At 43.8% G+C, this 23238-nt stretch overlaps 1 protein-coding gene across 3 annotated transcripts in view; it reads left to right on the forward strand.

The window, feature by feature from the left end:
* Window positions 1-23238, forward strand: part of BIN3 (bridging integrator 3) — a 59860-nt gene that overhangs the window by 15308 nt on the left and 21314 nt on the right. For 2 of the 3 annotated variants that reach the window (XM_030552076.1, XM_030552073.1), the window contains 5 exons: window positions 2772-2820; window positions 11751-11791; window positions 12533-12594; window positions 17528-17664; window positions 18297-18337. In XM_030552076.1, coding sequence (XP_030407936.1) covers window positions 2772-2820; window positions 11751-11791; window positions 12533-12594; window positions 17528-17664; window positions 18297-18337 — 330 coding nt within the window. Of the gene's footprint in view, window positions 1-2771; window positions 2821-11750; window positions 11792-12532; window positions 12595-17527; window positions 17667-18296; window positions 18338-23238 lie in introns of all 3 variants that reach the window. The other variant, XM_030552075.1, reaches the window with a different exon arrangement.

Raw genomic sequence — 23238 nt, forward strand, 5'->3', positions numbered from 1 at the left:
ATTCTGTGTTCATTTCTGTGTTAACTAAGATTAATCATTAGCAACAGAGAAACAATTATCCCTTGTTGTGCACAGTGTTAACTGTTCTTTGGCTGGGTCCGTAAACTTTCTGGGGCAGGGACCATATCTCTCTCTCTCTCTCTCTTCTGTAATGCACCGTGCAATTCATGGTGCAACATGAATACTAAATAATACATTCAAATGGAGTGCCGTTTTTGGTGGAATTTCCTCCACCTCCTCTTATTGGTCTGTACTTCTTACTACTTAATTACTCACCATACTATCTCTACTCATGGATTTTAAGTGCTTAGGGCAGGGGACTGGGAATAAAGATTCCTGAGTTCTGTTCCTGTCTGCCATTGACTCACTTTGTGACCTTTGGTAAATCACTTCATTTCTCTGTGCATCAGTTTCCTCCATCTGTAAAATGGAGATAAAGATTCGGTGTTTGTAAGCACTCAGAGATCCTCTGTTGTAACGTCATGTAGAAGGGCAAAGTATTTAAAGGTGCGTTTGTTAGCTGATTACTTCAGCATGATGTCAGGGATGCATGGTACCTCAGGGTGTCACTCTAGTAGCTGCATGTTGTATATTTCACAGGAGATCAAATGGTTAAGGTTTGACTTATACATGCTTTCTTCACTTACTGCCAGCAATCTCCATCTTCCAGTGTTATGTTTCTATAGGAACTCCCAGCAATGCCTGCTGCAAGATATTATCAACCGGTCTCAGGCTGGGCACAGCAGGTCCAAATTCAGCAACAGTGTTGCATCTGTTTACACCGGGAGCTGTATTTGGTCCTAGTTTTCTTCTTCTTCATCCCACTGCTCCCCCTCAGTTCCCCAGTTTTGTTCCTGGCCTCTACCTGAGGACAGTAACTGATGCAGATTTCACTGTCACAAATAACTAGCTCTAATGATAGATAGCACCTGGTTATACTGACGCCAATAGTATGACCAGTGCCCAAAGGGTACTAAGGGAGACGCCCCATTTTTATTGACTTTTTGCCCATGTAGAAAAAAGAAAAATCTTTAATTTCCTATTCCTTCCTGTAAGGCACCATAACCAGTTATTGACTGTTTAATTATATGCTAGACGATTGTTTGTTTATAGAAGATGTGTGATTCATGGTTGCTGTGACTGCCGGTGGAACTGGAAAGGGTTAACCGTCTAAAATGACATCAGCCATGCTAGAGAACAGTAAACAGGAAGTACTCCAGAAATTAAATTTAAACATTTGTGACTAATGTTGACTTTTACTCCATGGTCAGTTCAGGAGGTATGGATTGCAGTCTAGGTTTATTACTGGTTGCTAATTATACCATTGGTTTGACTTTGATTGGCTGAAATGAAGCAAAGAGGGAATTGGGTCATTGGATAATCTTGTTTTTGCTGTCATTCCCATATTAAGTGTTGTCTCATATGGTGTGGTGTTTGTGGAATGGTGCCTGCAGAGAGAAGTCTCTAACTGGTAATTTAATCCTAAAAGTTAGTTGTTGTATATAAGAGATTTTACAAAACCAATAGGGTAACAAAAATGTTTTTACAGTTAAAAATAATCATTGGAAATCAGTGTAGTTGTTTGAATTAAAACTTTCCTCAACAACCCTGCAACCTGTAAGTGAAACTGATTAGAGACATTTGTGAAACTGATTAGCCATTTTCACTCTGCAATACTGACAAAAATGAACTGGTTAAGAGATTAATATAAACCAAATTAGATTTTTAAAATTAATTTTAGTAAAAAATATGAGAATATGTTACTGTTTGCACAGGACCATTAGGGGACTTCTGCACTGTCTGTTTTGCATCTGGTACAGAACATGGTTTGAGACAGGATACCATTCCTGGATAAGGTTATTCCTTTTTTAAAAATGTATCTGAATTCTCCCCATAGCGACACCAGCATAATATGCTATAAACTGGGTTTAGTATAAACTGGGAGCATTATGGACCATAAATTTTAACCAGACAACATAAATTAGTCTAATACATTAAAAGCAATGGCTGAATTATTGTGTTTTTACTACTTTGGTTATGAAGTGGGGAAAGAAACTAAATTATTTTAATTGATTTATGACTACAACAATCTGGTCAAGCCAAAATTGGATACATAGTGAGCACTCTTCACCTTCCAACTAGCTTATGTGTGGGGGGGGGGGGAATAGCTCATCCAGATTGTACTCACAACCATATTAAGGTTTTTAAGAATGAAGGCTGTTCAGCTGGCAGGTGAGCTATCCCTGCAGCTGTTATAAGAAAAATCCTTTGAAGCAGCTCAAAACTCCAGACACTTGGGTAGTGGTTTTTGCGGGTCTTTCCCTCCCCTCCTTTTAATGTTCTCTTTGTAAATATTTGCAGTGTTTGATTCCTTCCTCCCCACCCCCGCCTCCCCTTTCAGATTTATTTTGAAATTTTGTACAACCTTCAGACCTTTGTTCTGCCAAGGAGTGCCTTGGACATCTAGAGCCCTTAGTTGTATTAATAGGACACTGACTGGAGGAAAAAGGGGAATTTCACTGCTGGTGACCCAGCTGGCACTGCTGTTTGGGAAGATCACTGATGCCAGAGCTGAAGCAGACTCCAAAGGGAGATGTACTTTATCTTGAATGTAGTACCAGGATCTGAGATGTTATTTCACTGAAGCTGGCATCCAAAAATCCTTTTCTAAGAAAGAGCTTGGGGAACGTGTTTTTTGACATCGTCGCATGTGAGGCCAGCTATTCTTGTTCACTTACATATTCCTTATCTCTCCCTCCTCCCTTTTCCAGGATTCCGTTCAAGATTGGGCAGCCCAAGAAACAGATTGTACCCAAGACGGTGAGTAAACCAATTCCCCCTTTTTAGATCCAGTCTGTGATCATGTGGCTGGTGAGTCAAGCCAGCACTTTGACTCGTCCCATTTTTGTGTGTGTATGTGGGAGGGGAGTGTGAGTGAGCAGAACCTGTTGCTGTGTTTGACCATCACATCCTTGCGCTGTGGGTGAGGGGGAGTCCCAGCTACATGCAGTATTTTGGTCTCGGGATCTGTTTTTTAAGGGAGTGGGCTCTTTCATTCTGGCACAGTTTTCCTAGGAGATGACTGAACATGCTTCCTTCCTTCCTTCTTTCAGCAATGGCTTGTTTGTTCATCCATTCTGAGCAGATGGAGGAGGGGGAGTGGTTCAGATCACTGAATATAACTGTTTCCAAAGGAAAGCTTATCAGAGGAGGCTGAGATGCTTAGTACTCAGGCATGAATTAATTTGTGCTGCACAGCATTTAGTTTAAAAGAAAATTAAAAAAGCATTCTGTATTCTGATGAATTTGAAAGTCCTTTCCCAAGTGCAGTTTCTTGCAGCTGGCTGTGGTATTTTCTCTGCTTAAGCAGATGGTCCTTGTCCTGTGAAAGCTGTAGTGCTCACAGTAGCAATCCCTGAATTAACCTGCATACCCGCTTTAAAAGAAGCGTCCTGATCGCTAGTGTGACAACGACATTGGCTTTATAATTATAACTGCATTGGTGAACTAATCCGCTGTACAGACTAACTTTCCTGATCCTTCCTCTGTGGGACTCCCACCACTGCTAATTCCTTAGGATGCGTGGGTTACTTGTATTAAGGTGTCAAAGATGCTTTTTGTGGCGTGAAGTTTCCCCATGAGACGGAGGGTTTACTCTGCCACTTCCCAATATTGATGAATTGTAATCTTTTATTTAAAGGATGGTGTTGTTCTGTGGTGCTGCAGAACGACGGTTTTCTGCTTCTGCTTTAGACTGGCAGTGCAAAATTTAAGCAAGGGACCTTTTTAAAGAACGGCAGTGTTGAAACCCTAATGAGGGCCTTTGACTCCCTTTCACTCTTCTGTGGTCTTCCCAAGTTCTAGTGCTCCAGACCTCATGTGTTGAATGCTGCTTTCTGCAATCTCTGCAAAGAAATACAACCTCAGCCTCAGGCAAATCCACTGGATCCCTGTTTATTTCAAGATCCAGTTCAAAATTACCCTTTTTTTGTTTTTAAATCCTTCATTGACTTTCTCTATCGGATTGCAGAGATCCTGACTGTCTCACGTTCTTACTTGCTCCATCCACTTCTCTAGCACTGGTTTCTTTTCTACTGGTGCAAGAGCCTTCTTCTCCGCATCGTCTGACTTGAACAGTGTTTTTGGACATTTCCGCCCCATCTGATTTTTATCTCTCATATGAGTACATATTTGTCTGCACCTGTGAATTTCCCTTTCCCTGTGCCATAATGTATTGTTTAACTATGTAAAGTGTTTCAGGATGCAGTTTGTCTGAAAGACCTTATATTACATAAAACCATGTTGCTACACATAGTGCCACACACCAAGGTCTCCACTATCACCTCTGAAGCTAGCCCTCCTAATGGTAGAGCAGGAGCTCAGACTGAACGAGAGTTAATATTTGAACCTTCAAGATGTCTCTTTGCTTTCAGTTTACAGTGGATTCTGTTATGTCCTGCACCTGGCATTTTGGATGATGGCAGTATGGGAATGTCTGTTAGCTCCTGGGTTTTGTCTTTCAGTGTGGAGATACAGTATATCATAGGCAAATCCAAGAGATTGCTGTCCAATTCCTTCCTTAGCTTTTGTAGCCATTATCCTCTTGCCTATCCAGTTGCAGAGATTTCCCCAGCACATACACAAATAGAGATAAACTGGCAGTTGTGGGCTGTAATTTCTGAAATAAAATGCTTTTGTCAAGTTCAGAGTGTCCAAGGGGCAAAGATTCATCCAGAATTGTTACTGGTTCCAAGCTTTTTCCCCTCTCCCCTGCTCTTCACCTGTCCCTCCGCTTCCCAAATTCAGCAGAAGTGCTGAGAGTTTGAATGTTGGAAATTTTTACATGGCCTCCACTATGCTATCTTGTTGATTGTAACAATACTCTTGGGACAGATGTGTGCCAAACAGAAAGCATGGAGCAATGTAACTGCACAAGTAAGTGTAGAGCGCAGTCCTTCAAAGGAGAACAAATGACAGGAAATTACCATTCTCCCTTAAGAACCTGACCCTTCAGATTTAGGCTCCTCTTAGTTTCAGGGTATGCAAGTGATGGGCTGCTTTGTATCTAAGCTAGTTAGCGTAGACCTCTGAGTTTACCTCCCCCTTGCAGGCTGAGACTTTCCGTCTGTGTGGGCTTTTGGGAACAGCAGTACAATCTGCTTTAGCTCTCCATTTTATTCCAGATGTTGGCCTCTGGAGGCTGCTGCAGGAAGTGGGAAGGTGTGGCATCTCCAGGGCTCCATCCAGAGCTCATAAGAAGGGAAGCAGTTATGGAGAGGATCTCCCACTCACAAAATTGTACCACAGAAAAAAAAGGGGGGCAGTTGTCAGAATTTAGCAGTTGGTTCCCACCAGAGCATGCTAATTCCAACATGGGGGGAGAGACAGAATCATTCTGACATGGCAGGCTTAGTTCAGCTCACCAAAGGTTTTGTGATTAAAAGTCTCTAGTACTAGTAGGAGCACTGGAAAATAGGTTGACTGGGCTGCAGTAGGAATTAGTCATGACTCCTTGTGCCCACTAGTGCTGATCCTTTGAAGAAGGGCCAAGTGTCAGCCACCGTTTAGCTCTTCAGGTAGAAGGAAACCCCTGTAGGAAATATCAGCTGGTGAACTGAAGTGATCTCCCACCCCCCACACCCCTGGCATGTCACTACTTTGTTTCCACCTAAACCTGGGCAAATCCAATTCCAGGCGGAATAATCTCTTCCCTCCTCTTCCTCTGAAAAGAGCATCTGTCACTGAGCACATACAGAGACGAGGAGATTGGGTGGGAGGATCTAATATACAGAGAGGACCTGCTGTCAGGGGAACAATAGAGGACATAGTAACGCAGCCCAATTAAACTAATGCCCAGAGATAGGACTTAAACTTGTTAGAATTATATCTGTGTGCAGAATGTTTATTATTTAAATCCAGTGCGCAGTGGAAGCCTCTTATAGCAGAGACAGTTCCCTTCTCTCTCCCCTTCCCCTCACCCCCAGGATAACTTCACTCTAAGCACAAGTTACGCTGTTCAAGCTGCAGGGGAGTTCCAGCTAACTGAAGTTCATCTGTGTCACCCTGGGGTTGTACCAGGCTCTTCAGTGGGGACTGGGTCATCTGAGTCGGCAAGTGGCTGAAAAGAATTGTGGCTCTGAGCCTGGCCCACAGCCTCCCACTGCTGCCAGGCAAAGCAGGGGAAGCCAGTCAATTCATTTTCTCTCTTGGAAGAGGGGAATCCAGAGCATAGCCGCCCGCAATAACATTGGACAAGTTGGTCAGGGGTGCCTCACCTCCGTCTGCTTGATTCGGGGTGTATCCTTCCCCCACTGTGTTGCTGGCAGACCTTGAGTGAGTTGGCTGGGCATGATTGGCAGAGTGTATTCCAGAGCTCACAAACCTGGGTTGTAGACTTCAGAGTCTTCTAGACCCGGCTTCCTTGATTTAGCCAAAGATTTTGGTGTTCCCTGAGACCTTTCGATAACTGAGCTTCATTATAAGAAGAATCCCATCCCAGCAAGTTTGCCATAATTAGTTTCCACTGCACATGACTAACATTTGAAATCTCTAATACCGGAGTAACAGCATTGGTGGGATGAAGTTAACGGGCCTGGTGAATTAGGTGATTGTGTCTATTACACTCTCCCTTCCACCCCCTCATTAAAGCTGCAGCGAGGTGAGTCCCATCCCTCTATTCTGAAGCTGCACATGATGCTCTTTGGGGAATAGCATAGGAGCAGCATTGCTTTTGTGCACTGCTTATCCACCCATACCCTTATTTAGAAGATGGGTAGGTGTGGCTTGCTGATTTGTGAAGTCCACGAAATCCTAGTCTTGGGTGTACAGGCTCGTATTCCGGTTTCACTTCATTTCAGGATTATTTTGGCCCAAGGTACTCGACTGTCAAACACAAAGGGGTTATTGTGTCTTGTGCTAATTGTTCTGCTGCACCCAATTTATGCACTCAAGTTGCATTGTCTAGGTGGGATCTTTGTTGTGTTTGGTGGGATGGCACATACCCAGCAGAAGTTTGTGGTTATAATAAAACGTTTGGCTTAACTACACAATTTTTTTTCTTCCCTCTTGTTGCCAAGTCCCATTAAGGGAATCTGAGTCCCATGGAATGATGCCATGTGGAAATCAAATAGCACCCTTCCTCCAGGAGAGTGAGAAGGCTCTTCGCAGTACTGTCTTTCCATCCTCTTGTGGTGCTCATTGGTCTTGCATCATTTCCTCTCCACCACATTGCTGATTACAACGGCCCCTTTGAGTTACAAAAATTCTATCATGCCTGGAAAGCCCAAAGTTCGAGCCCTTCTTGTATTTGTTACAAAGTCAATGTAATTCATTGAGGGGGGTTAAACAGCACTTCAGTTTAAAAGTCCTAAGTCTGCACTCGGGGAGCAATCTTACAATAACTAACCAATGTGCATGGAACAAAAAGCATTTCAGAAAGGAAAACAGATTTTGGTTTCAAGCTTCCAAAAGTGAGTGAGATGGGTTGGAGGGAGGAATTATATGAATGTGGAAACTTACCTAGATGGTTTCTTTTCTTCAAAGTACCTCTAGTGCTCATTATTTTTAACTTGGTAACTCTATCAGTAGCTTTTTGCTTTACATGTCAGATGCCTACAGACATTAAGTTTCCAGGCTGGTGAAATCTAACTGAGAGCTGAAGCTGCTGGGTACTGTGCATAACGTGCTTGGTGTACTGTTACCTTGCCGTCGCAGCCCACTGCATTTGTCTCTTTCATCAACCTGTTGTATCTTTACATAAACTCGGACTGTGAGCATTCTGGGGCAGGGACTTATTTGTGTCGCATGATGGTCCATGAGCCTCAGCTGGAGTCTCTGGGTGCTACTGTAATAGAAATAATAATTAATAGTAGCTAGCAGAGGCACATGGGTGTGCAGAATGCAGTGACTGGTAGCCAACTGTTACTGTGGGGGTGAAACAAGACTAATGCTTGGGCAGCTGTCTCTGTATAAATGTCATTGGGGATGTGAGTGGGGAGGGGTGTTTGATGTGCTGCCTTGTGGAGAAGATACGCAGAGTGCACACAAGACAACCAGGCAGGGAACCCAAGAAAGATAGGACAGGATGAGAGTTTGAGGAACACGTATACTCCACACAGAAAAGTAACTTCTGTGTGAGACTTGTGGCCTCCCTCAGATCAAATAGACTGAAATGCCTTTGTTTCACCCCCACGTACTGCAGGTAGAGGGGAGAATTGAACAATAATGGGTAAATCAGCAAATGTCAGGAACTGCTCAGCATCTTTACATTTCATTTCATCCCGAGCCTCCCAACCCCTTGCAACTAAGCCTAGAAATAACTGATTGCTGACCAAATGAAAGGGAAATTCTTCTGAATAGTACATCTGCAACAGGATGGAGTTTCACGCTGAGAACAGGGGGAATAATACCATCAGCCGTCAAAGGACTCGAGCCTGAGTCATGCCGGCCCCCTTTGGTTTGCAACCAGGACAGTTCACACAGACATATAAATAGAATGCAATAGTCTGAGGTTATTTTTACAGCCGGAACAACCATAGAAATATAGGGTGATTTTACTATGTGCTGGTTACCTGACCTGAAGGCACCAGCTGTCGTGGATTTTTGCAGAGCTGTGAACCAGGCATTGGCTATGCAAGCTGCCCCCTCATTGATCCACCCTGTCCTGGAGGGACCAATTTTAGCAGTGAGAAAGGGAGATCAGTCTTTGGAGCTTTTCAGTCTACAAAGACAGCCAGCGTGGGTGCCGGTAGTAGTGGTCTCTGTTGGTCTGGACACATGTCCCCTTGGAATTTGACCGAAGCTCACCAAACTCCCTACTCACCAAACAGCCATCAGATTGCAGTGACTCAGTCACTATTGACTTTGGGCGGATTTGAACCTACAAACTCAGAAGATATTTAAGAAAGGGGGATTGCAAAAAATGAGGGTGACATTTAGCACCTGTAGGTCTCCACTTTAAAATGTTGGCCTTATAGCAATTGGAATTGAAAACCAAGGGGGGGAGTGTTATTAAATGTGTTGTTTCTTTAGCTGTATTTTGTTGCTGTGAGTCTCAGTCTCAAATGCCTGGAGCAGCATGGAGTACGTTTTTTAAAAAAATACTCTGGTTCATTCTAGTCTTGGCAGTGCGCAACGCTTTGCTGCTTGTTTAATAGCGTGGCAGCTTAACCACGAAAAAGAACCCAGTTTTGATCCCATGACAACAAAAGTACATGTTTACTCTTGGCTGGTCAGTTGAAATCCACGTGCTTTAAGATGTGGAATGAATGTTTAAGTATGTGTTAAAACAGTCATAGATTCATAGACTTAAGGTCAGACGGGACCATTATGGTCATCTAGTCGGACCTCCAGCACAACGCAGGCCACAGAAGCTCACCCACCCACTCCTGTAACAAACCCCTAACCTATGTCTGAGTTATTGAAACCCTCAAATTGTGGTTTAAAGACCTTAAGGTGCAGAGAATCCTCCAGCAAGTGACTTGGGCCCCATGCTGCAGAGGAAGGCAAAAAACCTCCAGGGCCTCTGCCAATCTTCCCTGGAGGAAAATTCCTTTCCGACCCCAAATATAGCAATCAGTTAAACCCTGAGCATGTGAGCAAGACTCACCAGCCAGCACCCAGGAAAGAGTTCTCTGTAGTAACTCAGATCTCACCCCATCTCACATCCCATCACAGACCATTGGGCATATTTACCTGCTAATAATCAAAGATCAATTAATTGCCAAAATGTAGGCTATCCCATCATACCATCCCCTCCATAAACTTATCAAGCTTAGTCTTGAAGCCAGATATGTCTTTTGCCCCCACTACTCCCCTGGGAAGTCTGTTCCAGAACTTCACTCCAGAACTCCACCAGGAATGAAAGCACTGGGGAGTATCGTAGCTCATTGGAGATTTTCTGTCAGACAGCAGGTTGGAATAGGAAATCATTGATGTCATATTCGGAGAATACTTCTCTGCTTGGGTGATTTTTTTTTTTTTTTTTTTTTAGCTTGTATACTCTTTGAGGCAATGATTCTATCTTCATCTCTTTGGAAAGTGCCCGGCACACTGAGAACTGCAATTAAAATAATAAAATTGTTTTCTTTTCAGCCCATGGGTTGTTGGATTTGTTTGCAATAGGGTCATGTATTAGAATTTGGGGGACATGGAGACCCAGTGGTGTCTTGAGGCTTAGAAGAGGGCCCTTGGTTACCTGAGCTGATGGAGACAGAGGGTATGGTATAGAGAACGTGTCGTTCCATAGGAAGTGATCAGAAAAGAAGTGCTAAAATACAAAATTACCCATCCTTAGAGACAACTGTAGTAGTTAATCTGATTAAGAACTCAGCTGTAGCAGCCAGTAGCCACTGCCACCGCTTCAGTTATGCATTCTCTAATGGAGCTTGAACTGCTTCAAACCCAGGTTCAGGTCTAAGGCTTGGAGCAGTCCGGATTCTGTGGTGGATTAGAACCTATGGACTAGAATGGTAGTTGGGAGGAGTGCTAGGGCACATCACACAGGCAAATCATAAGGGAAAAGGAGGAGGCGGCTTAGAATACCAGTTACTGAAGCCCGAAGAGCCAGTATTAGTGACAGTTGCATGCAGAGAAGATAGATACTTAATACTCTGCAAAGGAGAGTGTGGAATCCTTTAAATTTGGTGTCAGAGGAGAGAGGGGCGTGCCCCCAGTCGCATTCTCTATTACCATGCGTGAACGTATGCACACAGTGTTTCTGGACCCCTGAGCAGAAACATTTCTCATATGACCTGCTCCTCTTCTGTAAACACCAAGCAGGGCTGTGTAAAGCAGACAGTCCTGCATGTATGTTCATGTGTCATTATACCTGTTGGGCTGCCACCTTTGTGTGCTTTTGGAATGGCTCCATTTATTTTGTCAGTTTCCAGTTCATATGCCTTAGCATGTCCTCAGAATGAATTGACACAGCTGGTGGCAATGACTTTTGCTCTAAAATGGTCTGGTCCATCTAGTAACAGAAAACACAGGTGTAACTTTGGAACTAAATTAGGAGGAACCACCAAAAGTCAAAAGTTTTGTTTTGTTATTTAATACTCCAAATACTTTCAAGGTTTAGGCCTCAGATCTTATTTGGGTCTTATATAGTTTACAGGCTAAACAAGTTCTGTATTTAGATTGTAATATCATCAGGGCAGGAACCTTGGGTAAAATTTTCAAAAGCATCCAAGTGATTTAGAAGTCCAGTGAGACTTAGCCCATGTCTATGTTCCAGGCACTACAGCGGCACACTACAACTGTGCTACTAAAGCACGCGATTGTAGATGCTTCCTACGTTAATGGAAAAGGTTTTTCCATCTATGTAAATAACCCAGTTTCTCGAGTGGCGGCAGCTGCGTTGACAGAAGAATTCTGTCAACCTAGCCACATCTACACCCAGGACTAGATCTGCTTAACGGCTCTCAAAGGTGTGAATTTTTACCACCCCTGAGTGATGTAGCTAGGTTGATCTAAATTTTAAGTACAGACCAGGCGTTAGGGCTCCGAAGTGCTTAAAACTCTTTTTAAAATGGGACTTACGTGCTTTTGAAAATGTTACCTGTTATCCTCATGTATGTCTCTAAAGTGCCTAGCATGCTGTTGACGCTATATAAATAATAATAGCTTCACATGTATCCATTGATACTTGCAGATCAGTCCAGATCGTAGGAGGACAGGGGCCTGGGTGGATTTTTTTGAATTGTGCTCTAATGTGCTTGAGCTGATGTGGTTTCTCTTTCTCCTTCCCCCAGGTGGAGAGAGACTTCGAAAGGGAATATGGGAAACTTCAGCAGTAAGTGTTAACCAGTTTGGGGATGATCATGGATCTGCTTTTCACCCAACTCAGTCTTACTGCATCTTTCCTTGTGTTGCTCGCCTAATGCTCTGTTAGCAGCTCGTTGTTCTCCTGCTGAGTGCATTGTAATTTCAAGATGGTTTAGATTGGTGTTTCTCAGTCAGAGTCGCAACCTGTGGGGGGGTCATGAGGTATTGACAATTTTATTACAATTCTAAAGCACAGAAAATAAAATTTCCAGAATATCTTCAAGGTGTCCAAAACCATCAGTATTTGTAAGGTCTAATGTTGTAGTAACTGTTATATTGTATGGACCTATATCTGATACGTTTTTACTCTTACTTTTATAGTAAACATAAGGGCGAGATGGAGATGTGGAGATGTGGGTCGTCACTTGAAATTAGTTATATGCTTAAACAGCATTATACATAATAGAAACGTGTCCAGTTTCCTTTTAACTACCAGCTGGCCTGTTGGCATAGTTGTCATGTACACCACTACCTCGATATAACGCCACCTGATATAACACAAATTTGGATATAACACGGTGAAGCAGTGCTCCGGGGGGGGCGGGGCTGCACACTCTAGTGGATCAAAGCAAGTTCAATATAACACGGTTTCACCTATAACACAGTAAGATTTTTTGGCTCCCAAGGACAGCGTTATATCGAGGTAGAGGTGTATATGTTTGTTTATTTTTTAAAGATTCAGAACTTATCTTACTCTTTCCCATTTCAGGCTGGAAGATCAGACCAAGAAACTGCAGAAGGACATGAAGAAGAGCACAGATGCAGATGTGGGTATGTAACAGTGTGAGGCACAGATTGGGAATCAGGCCATTAAAAGAATAAGTGACTTTCTTGGGGTCACAGGAAGCCTGTGACAGAGCTGGAGACTGAACCCAGATCGCTTGAGTTCCAGTTCAGTCCCTTAGCTACAAGACAGTCCTCTTGGGGGCTCCTAAACTGTTACTTACCCAGAGTCATATCGTGAGTCCATTGGCTGAGCCAAGAATAGAACTTCATTCTCCTGAACCGCCGCTTGCTGTGTGACCTTGGCCAAGTCTCTTCACCTCTCTGTGGCTCAGTTTCTTCCTTTGAAAATTTGAGATAATTCTTATTTGTATTAGGGTAGCGCCTGAAGGGCCTGACTGAGAATGAGGCCCCCTTGGGTTGGTCACTGTATCCTCACATAGCGAGAGACATTGTAAAGCTCTATGTAAGTGCCAAGTGTGTGTATTTCATTTATATCACTTTGCCAGCTTAATGGCTCACATGTAAGAGTAACCCTGCAAGTTCTGCCTAATAGTTGTCTTGGTCTTGCTGCAGTGGGCTACATAGGAAGCAATAAACAAGTAGTCTCTTCATGTCACTGCCCCAGCTGTTTGCTTCTGCGAGGTCAGAGAGTGACATCTGCTGTGCAGGTGTGCATCACTCCTGCACATGGGGTCCTGCCTGCTCACTTAGCAGTTTCTCCAGTAGGAACCCAATCTGACCACATCACACAATACAGGGTTTAAGCAAACATGGGTAAGATGAAAAGACTAGACAATCTGAAGGAAGAGACACTGGGGGAAGTGAAGATTAGTGATTGCCAGTTACTGAAGCGAGCTGAGCAGCCTTCTGGAACATGCAGAAAAGAGCTGTTTTAAACAGAGATGGCTTTTTTGCAGCACAGAGTTTGGAGTAGTCTCTATTTCTATTGACCCACTGGACGTTGGAGCCAAGTCAAATTACATGAGTAGGCAGGTGAGGGCTGGTCCAGTCTCCACAAGCGCCTCATGGTGACTTGATTTATGAAGAGACAGGTATGCTAAAAAGAACCCACATTTTGCTGCCTGTCAGCAGTAGGGCAGGAGGATACATAGCTACACACACAGCACCATCATAAACGTGAACAACAAATGATGCAAGAAAAAAACCCTTCCAAGGTGAAAGCTTCTCTCCCTGGGACATTATTCATTATCAGGGCTCCTCTGGCAAGTTTTTCCTTGTAAAGGATTCCCCTCCCCTCCCTTTCAGTGGGTGTTTTTATGTGGAGCATTTCAAGCCCCAGAGGAGCTGTGGGAGGACTCTCCTTTTCCGTTCTGCTTCATGACAGGGTTGCAAATTAGCCCAGGCCCTGTCCAGATCCGGTATGAGCTGATTTCTCATTTAAAGACGTGAAATCCTGAATAAGGGGAGAATTTTAAACTTGGTGCCAGTGAATAAAGAGTGTCCCAGACCGCAGAGGATGGAGAACAGATACCTGAACAGGCATTCAGGACCTCTAGAGGCTTCCCTCACCCTGCAATATCTGAGTAACAGAGAGAAGAAGAGATAACTGTAGTTAGTTAGCTAATGTGTAGTTCCCATGTCCCACAGAAGTCTGGCAGTGCATCAGCTCTGCTGCTGTTCTTCCTAGTGTCTTATTTCTTCCATTGTCTCTGAGTGTCGAGGGGGTTGATTGTTCACTCTGACTGTAAACATTCGCCAGCATGTTTGACCTAATCAGGCCAGTCCATGTTCTGTCAACAGTAGATACACACTCCAAAATAAGCAGATACTTTCTCAGATGCACAAGTTTTCCTGGGAGACTTGGATGCTGCCGTGCCAGTTTTAGCAGCATGGCTGGGAAAGGTGATCCAAACCTCAGTAAGAATTACCTGCAACACTTGCTGTGCTGTGGTTGAGGGTTACTCAGCATCTCCATCACTTGTCTCCCTTTCCACAGAGGAGGTGGCTTTAAGGAGCAGGGATTATTTATTTATTTATTTATTTGGTTGTCTAGCTGTAATAAAAGTCCTCTCCTTTTGAAATAAAATATAACTGCCTCATTAGACCGCAAATCCTGCTCTGGATTTGGTGTGCAGATGGATGCTGTCTTAATTATGTCTTAATGACAGCTTTATCTTGCTTTGAATAACCAGCGATGGCCTACAGTCACTTTTTCTAATATTAATAATACTCAGCACTTCGTATTTGCAAAGTACTGTGCAAACATTTAACCAATTCCTCCTCCAATTCCTCCTCCCTTCCCCTGTTGTACAGATGAAGACATGGTGGTACAGAGAGGAGAAGAATGACTTGCTGAAAGTCACACAGCAAATCGATGGCAAAGTAGGGACTAGAACCCAGGAATCTTGATTACCAGCCTCTGAGAATCTGTCTGACCATTGCCTGCCATCACTCACTATCCTAATTCTATTAAGTCCCAGCTCTCTTCGTTTTGGGGGCACATAGTAATTTCTCTTCCAGCTAAAGAGTTCTATGGTTTTTAGCCCAGTCCTGTTTTGAATCATAGAATCATAGGATCTCAGGGTTGGAAGGGACCTCAGGAGGTCATCTAGTCCAACCCCCTGCTCAAAGCAGGACCAATTCCCAACTAAATCATCCCAGCCAGGGCTTTGGCAAGACTTACCTTAAAAACCTCTAAGGAAGGAGATTCCACCACCTCCCTAGGTAATCCATTCCAGTGCTTCACCACCCTCCTAGTGAAAAAGTTTTTCCTAACATCCAACGTAAACCTCCCCCACTGCAACTTGAGACCATTACTCCTTGTTCTGTCATCAGGTACCACTGAGAACAGTCTAGATCCATCCTCTTTGGAACCCCCTTTCAGGTAGTTGAAAGCAGCTATCAAATCCCCCCTCATTCTTCTCTTCTGCGGACTAAACAATTCCAGTTCCCTCAGCCTCTCCTCATAAGTCATGTGGTCCAGCCCCCTAATCATTTTGGTTGCCCTCCGCTGTACTCTTTCCAATTTCTCCACATCCTTCTTGTAGTGTGGGACCCAAAACTGGACACAGTACTCCAGATGAGGCCTCACCAATGTCAGATAGAGGGAAATGGTCACGTCCCTCGATCTGCTGGCAATATTCCTACTTATACAGCCCAAAATGGCATTAGCCTTCTTGGCAACAAAGGCACACTGTTGACTCATATCCAACTTCTCGTCCACTGTAACTCCTAGGTCCTTTTCTGCAGAACTGCTTCCTAGCCATTCGGTCCCTAGTCTGTAACAGTAAATGGGATTCATCCGTCCTAAATGCAGGGCTCTGCACTTGTCCTTGTTGAACCTCATCAGGTTTCTTTTGGCCCAATCCTCTGATTTGTCTAGGTCCCTCTGTATCCTATCCCTACCCTCCGGTGTATCTACCACTCCTCCCAGTTTAGTGTCATCTGCAAACTTGTTGAGGATGCCGTCCATGCCATCCTCTAGATCATTAATTTGGTACAAATCCTTCCTCAGATGTGGTCTCACATGAGGTTGCTGTTCCATCTACCTAAAGGTTTAAATGTTTAAACCCTTAATGTTTGAATAATAGTCCGATACAGTAGCTTTGTTATTCCATAGTGAGTGTCTCATTCTGGACTGAGCTTTCCAGCCATCGGAACATAACTTCTGAGCTTTCTGTATAATTGTGTATAACCTTTAAATCAGAGCATTTAATCTCTTGATTTGTGATCTTAAGCCCCATCATTGAGGATGACTTTAATTCAGACATTAAAAGTTTGTACAGTAATAGTCTTTAAAAAGCTCCTCTGAGCTACTGTACAAAAGCGTCTGGCTTTCAGATCCTTAACTGGAATAACTTATAGCAACATTACTGGGAAAAGAGAGAGAGATTTCTGGATAGCTATGCTGTTTTTACTTACATATTGGCTCTTCTGTTTTATTCATCTTCCTACGTTATATTCCACTTATTTACCATGAACATCGTTCAGCCTGTTGTTGTACGAACTCTTCATTGATCTCGCATCTTATCCTTCTACTGTGGTGTGTGTAGGGAGGATCCGCTGCAGAGTCTTTGTCCTGAATTTTCTTTGTTGAAAAATGAGGCCAGTTGATTGGATAGAAAAGAAGAGATGCTTGTAAATCTAAAAGAAGGCAAAAGGGGCTTGATGAAATGAAAGTTGCATCTGAGTTCCGTGGTGGTCCCGGGGGTCCCTTCTAGCCTTAAATTCTGTCACTCTCTGATGGCCAAGTGGCCAGTTCACAACTGCCACAGCAGCTGGCCCTCTTGTTGGCAGTCTCAGCAGAGAGGTGGAGGGGTGTGCTGAGGACCCATTGCTGGGATATGGTTCCCTCTGGAAGAAAACTCAGGCTCATTGGTGACAAACTTTCACTACTACTTCTCATGCTGTACCTGTTTTACAGGCGAATAAAGATCTTACTTCTCCAGCCCTGTCAGTCTGGTCCCTTTCCCCCAGCGCTAAATCCACTTAAATATGTATCTTTGTAAAGCTTTTTTGGAAGACTTAATGGACTGTGCTTTTTCTCATTGTGGAGGAGCTACAATGAGACAGAGCAATGCTTAACAGTCTGTTTAAAAAAAAGCAGATGTATAAAAAATTTCAAAAAAGCTGTCTACATTATTTTTAAAAGAAAGTTATGCTTTTGTTAGTCTGGTATTATTTCTGGCAGCATCACATCTTACATTTAAATGGTCCGCATTTAACCTGTATAAAAACTATTCTCTCAGTGTTTGCATGAAAAAATCAGTACCTCTCTCTTTATCTTCTCTCTTAGCCTCCAACTTGTGTCCCTGGAAAGTTTAGGTGCTGAACTAAGTGCCTTAGTGGCTGAAGATTTAGGTTTGTGTCCCAGACCATCTTCTGTAGAACTGGGATAATGAATTAGTTCCAGCAAACCTGGATTATTTTGCAAGTGCCTGTCCTGTTGTGCAACTCTGTGTCACTGATGGACCTTCTCTTCTTCTTTTACATGCTCTTGGGTCCCATCGTACTGCAGCCATGTCAAAATCAGCTGTGAAAATCTCTTCGGACCTGTTGTCCAATCCACTCTGCGAGCAAGACCCCAATTTCCTGGCGATGGTAACAGCCCTGGACACTGCCATGAAGAGAATGGACTCTTTCAACCAAGAGAAGGTGTATGTGGGTTTTACTGAAGTGGAGAGGAGGAGGGGATGGGAAGGGAACGTGTGTGTGTGTGTGTGTGTGTGCGTGCGTGTGTGTGTGTGTGTGTGTGTGTGTGTGTGTGTGTGTGTGTGTGCGCGCGTGCTCCATATAGGTGAACTCTCCCTTACCCCTTCCCTTTCTTCTCTCCCCCTAGGAGGGCCCTGAGATTAATTTATCTTATCCTGGGACACTTCAGATGAGAATAGATGCATGTGCCTCCTCCTGGAGCCAATCAGGGCTAGTTCTTAAACTGACTAGAGAGAGTTCTATAGAGTAACATGAGCTGCTTTCTCTCATCCCCATTCCACGGAGGACCAAGTTCGCTGCCCTCACAGCATGTCCTGTCTTTGCTGGTTTGGGAGCACAGGACTAGAGTTGTGTCCGAGTGCTGCCAGTTGCACTTGAAACTTCATTTCAGCTCCAGAGCACAGGAGGTTGTGGGGTGAGGACTTGATGAAGATGATGATGATGATGTTAATTTGTACTCTGGTAGCACTTCGAGGCTGAGCCCTGGTGTGGAAGATGCTGCACAGATGTATAACTTAGTTCAAACAGGCTTCTTCAACGACATTTGTTTGTAACAATCTCTTTTCTTCCAATAGGTGAACCAAATCCAAAAGACGGTGATAGAGCCCTTGAAAAAGTAAGTAGCAGCATTTTCCTATGAGCAGAATCAAGTGCTCTCAGTAGTCATGTTCCTTAGAGACGTACATCATTTAAAGGGACAGTGTCAGGTTTAAAATCATAATCCTTCCAAAAGCAAATAATCTTTCACAGCCTCTGTCCAAGAAGGTATCATCCCTATTTTACAGTGAGAAGACAGAGGCACAGGGAGGTTAAGTGATTTGACCAAGTCCAGGCTGTTAGCCTGTGGCACCGCTTGAAAATAGCTCGAATCTCTTAGTTCCTGATCTTGTACTTCAGTTGCCAAATGCACTTAACTATGTTTCACAAAGCATCTGAAGTTATTAAAAACTTGAAAGCACTTAAAACATCCAGTCTATCTCCATATATGCTGTTGATTACTTGCTATGTTTTGCTTGGCTTGAAGGAGGAAAATGGACTAGTCAGTTTCATTTGATTTCTAATCCATTTCAGTCTCTGGTCCTTAGGAAGTTGCAATGCAGTCTAATGCTTTGGGGCTACAGATGCTAGAGGTGACTGTTTCCTTTGGAAATTTAAAAAGGGAATTTTCAGAAATATTTTGTTCCTCTTAATTTTAGTTAAAGGCATTTTTTCAATGCCTAAATTTTGGGCCAGATTTGACCCTCCAGTGTCCCTGAAATTTGTTCAAGGAGAAGCTAGGAAGTAAAGACCTCACACATAAATATACATGGCATGATTTATCACCGTCAGATGAAAGCCTTGAGGGAACTGAGTCTGTGAAGCTCCACAAAAACATCCCACCAAACCTTAGCAGAGCAGGTGGATTTTGGCACTGTCAGTGTTTGGTGCTCACCATGGAGGCAGGGGTTTAATAATGAATCCATTGGCATAGAAGCCACCCACTGACTTATTTTCTATAGACAATTTCCTTCGTGGGGGGGGAAAGGATCCCATGAGGATCAGACCATGAGTCGCCTGACCCTCTGCTGCCATGGGAGGGGATTGAATTTGGTGGTGTTTCTTTCCATGAACTGTAGAGCTTACATAAAAAAGCTGGGCTTCCTAGGAGTTTTTTGCTTCTTTAGGGCCTGATCCTACACTAAAGTCAATACCAGAATTTCCATTGGCTTCAATCAATCCAAAATAAGAGGCTGAACTTGCTGGTCTGCAGTCACTTGACATTTTGGTTCCTTTACATTGAGAATTACCACCTCCCCTGTTGCAGGATCACTGCATTCCCACCATACTTTGTTAACGGCTAGAAGTTACCTTGTGTCTTACAGTGTGTCATAACCCACTGATGCATCGTCTCTGTAGAGATCTTGTCATCCATGGAACTCTTAAATGTTCATTTCTGTGCAAGTCCCACCAGTGTTGGCAGGAGTTGTAAGAAAGACTATACCCCTAAACATTAAAGGAGAATTTCATTTAGTGCAGCAAAATGTCTTCAAAAGTCCCTAGATTCTTTATTTTATTACAAGAACAGAGAGAGAGAGAGAGAGAGAGAAATGAAAATCATTTGACTTTAATAAGACAGTAAGTGATGCAAATTGCTGAATAACAATTTTAGTTTACATTTGACATCTGGAGTTTTGGTGGTGGTTGTTTTTTTGCTTGTTGTTGTTTAATCCCAAGTCTGAAAGTAAACCAACATATACCACTCTGCGCATAGGGCTGCCCTGGGACGGGGGGCATGCTGACCTGAGTTTTGCTTTTGTGGTTTACCCTATAACCAGACATTCTTGATTATTAAAAAAAACATGCCTCCTATGGTGGAATTGTGTTGCTTATTAGGTAGATAGTCCTCAGCATGAAAGATACAGCACCTTTATCTTCTGGCATTCTATTAAAACTGTCTCATTTAATTGTCAAGAAATAGATCTTAGCTTAAACTAGCCAAGTGGTTTGCATGTGTCTGTCTTTTTGTTCTGTGTACAGCACCTAGCACAGCGGGGTTCTGGTCCCCGGCTGGGGCCCCTAGGCGCGACAGTACTGCAAATAATAATAATCATGTATCCATATAAGAAAGATCCCTTCCATCCCACCTTGAGTTCTGAGGTAGCTAGCTTTCAGGCTAAGCAGATTCAGGCCAAGTCACTGGGTGCAAGAAGTCTAGAGAAATTCCAGAATCGCACTGAAAGCAGTGTTGGTGATTCAGCTGACATTCTTCCTTTGGCCCCCAGGGTTGGGGTGGTGAGCTTTGTGTGGTGATGAGATGTAAAATGCCATTCCTGACCACTTGTCATGGAGGCACTTGTGTAGGATTTACAGTTGTTTACCCCAATGTCCTAAGTACATATTCCAGCTCTGGTGAGCTGTCTCCTTACATTTTCTGTCTCCTTACATTTCCCCTTACTTGGATGTGACATTTTTCATTTCCTGCCCTTGTCAGTTAAGCACTGTTGCAGTGTGTTCTAGAACGGCTCCTGCTTCATGACTGTGGTGGCTGCATTTCAGTGGTGACCAAGAATGACTTGTCTCCTCTCCCAATCCCTAAGTATGCACGAGTGCAGGTACGTGCATATATAATTCCTACAGTCGATACAGTTTGTAAAGAGCCTGGGGCGTCCATATGGATAATAATGAGATGCACTATGGAAATGCAGACTTGCATCCTCTTCTTGGCCTGCTTGCCAAGAACTCCAGTAACGTTTCTGGGATAAAACTAAAGATTAATTAAAGCTGCCTGGAGGATCCTCTTCTCATTTCAGTTCAGTATTGTTTCCCCTGGTAGAGCCCATTCTCCCCGGCCTCTCCCAAACTCGCTTTGACCTAGAAACAGGCTTTGATTCAACAGCTGTGCTTTATTACTTCTTCACTGGTGGTCTTCTATAGTTTATTAGCCAAAGACACAGATAAGTAGAAAGCAGGCATTATATTAATGGTAATATATTATAATCAGAGGCACATGTGTCATAAAACCTCCATTCTGTAGTTCAGCGATATGAGGTTTCTATCAGCCACATTAAGAGTAACCATCTCAAGGGGAGGTTCTATCATACAGATCTCCCTGCTTATGGCAGAGTTAGGATCATGCAATCTTTTTCTTTTGCAACTGTAACAAACTCATAGCTGGAAATCACTCATTTAATTTCACAGAGTTAGCAAAGCTGTAGCTAGAATACGACATGGGTTTAAGGTGTGGGTTGGGCAGAGAGATCGGGTGGCTGGAGAGGTCAGACCTTCACTTGGGAACTGCTTGTGTAAATTCACACCAGATCAGCTTAGTGAAAAAACAGATGCTTTTTACTGCACTCTGTAACTTCCAGTTCTTCAGCCTGGTTGGACTCCTCTTGTCCCTTGGGTGAGGGCTGAAGTGCGTTGGCTGGACTTGGGGTTGGTGATGGACTGTGTGCTTTCATGTTGGTATTACATCCTATGTGTCAGTATTTAGGGCAGGAAACAGTTTAAATAAGCCAGGAGGTTTGAAGATTCATTGACTTTAATGCCTTTTGCATTTGGAACTGTGGATTCTGATCTAATGTTAATTGCAAGGGGATCTTGATTTAACAGACTGATGATTTGAACCACCCTGTTTGTCAAGCTACCTGAGTGTTACTGATTAATGAGGGCTTCCCTCAGAGCCTAAATTCCTAATCTGTCAAGCTTGCCCTTATCTTAGCCCAAATATTGCCTGTCCCTGTCATCTGTCTACTTGTCTGTCTTAGACTGTGGGCTCCTTTAGGCAGTGGCCTTCTCTTTCCTGTGTGTCTGAAAGGCTTCCCTCCTGTTGTAGGTGCAGCTGCAAGCAAATAACAATAATAATTGGTGTCACACAGGTGGTTTGGAGAATCAGGATTCTGCTGTCGTAGTGAATGGGTCAGCCATGTGGTTTGTACCACACTGGTGTGAAGGGATCCAGAGATCCTATGCCAGCAATGGCTATAAACAGCTTATATTGATAGGCAGTTTATTTCCCAGATGATAGAAAAAGTGTTTTCAAATGGTCAGGAGGGAGCTGCAGGGGAGAAGGTCACCCAGATACTGAAGAGAATGAGGGGATCCTGGGGAACTCTCCTCCAAAACAGTTGCTGGTGCATGAGTTATATGGTGGCCCGGACTGTGAAGGAACTTGGCACAGTCGGCTCTGTGCCCTGAGACTCGAGAATAGCTGCAGTTCAGGACTGAAGTGCTCTGTTAGAATTTGTACTGGTCCCAGGACTGTGGTGAATTAGCATAGCTGGGGATGAGGATAGGACTAGAATAATAGAAAAGGCTGCAAATCAGGGTCGGGCTCTGTGCCCCTGGGCTAGAATAGCAGGGGGGCTCCCAGGTAGGAGAGAGGTGCATTGCCAGAACTGTGTAGGGAGGGGTCAGAACTAGAATATTAGGGAGTAATGCAGGCCAAGACTAAGGTGCTTTGGCAAAGGTGGTGCAGGTGATGCTATCTCCATGTGTGGCCAGTTTGTGCTTGGTCTTAATGTCAGGAGAACTCAGATTCCCATAAGTAGAATGCCTCCCACCACAGATTGATGTATAAACTAAATTACATCAGCATGCGAGTCCCCCGGCTGGTTTCCATAAGGGCTGAAAAACCGGGAGTGAGCATCTAAAATCCCTGCTGCCTATCCTTAGCACAGGGGTCCACTCTCTGGAGGAATAGCTCCATCAGAGCAGAGCCCTGGCCTCTCCTGATCAGCCGGCCAGAGTCTCCCAAAATATCAGTTGCACTGCTTAGTCTCTGCCTCCCCAGCTTGGCTTGCACACATGCTGTGTGATCTCCTTTTTTCCCTGTAACCACATAAAACCCTGCCGTTAGTGTACAGCCTAAATCTGCACTTCCTTCTCTGACAGTGAAAGCAGATAACCAGCCATAAGGGTCCCCTGGGGGCGCTGGGGACCGGAAACAGGAAAAGCCGCTTTCATGTCCTTATAGGCTTCTAATGAGGATTTCATACACAAAGCAAGCCACATGGCAGCCTCGCCCCCCTGTGCATC

This window comes from Gopherus evgoodei, chromosome 2, assembly GCF_007399415.2.
Source record: "Gopherus evgoodei ecotype Sinaloan lineage chromosome 2, rGopEvg1_v1.p, whole genome shotgun sequence".
NCBI lineage: Eukaryota > Metazoa > Chordata > Testudines > Testudinidae > Gopherus > Gopherus evgoodei.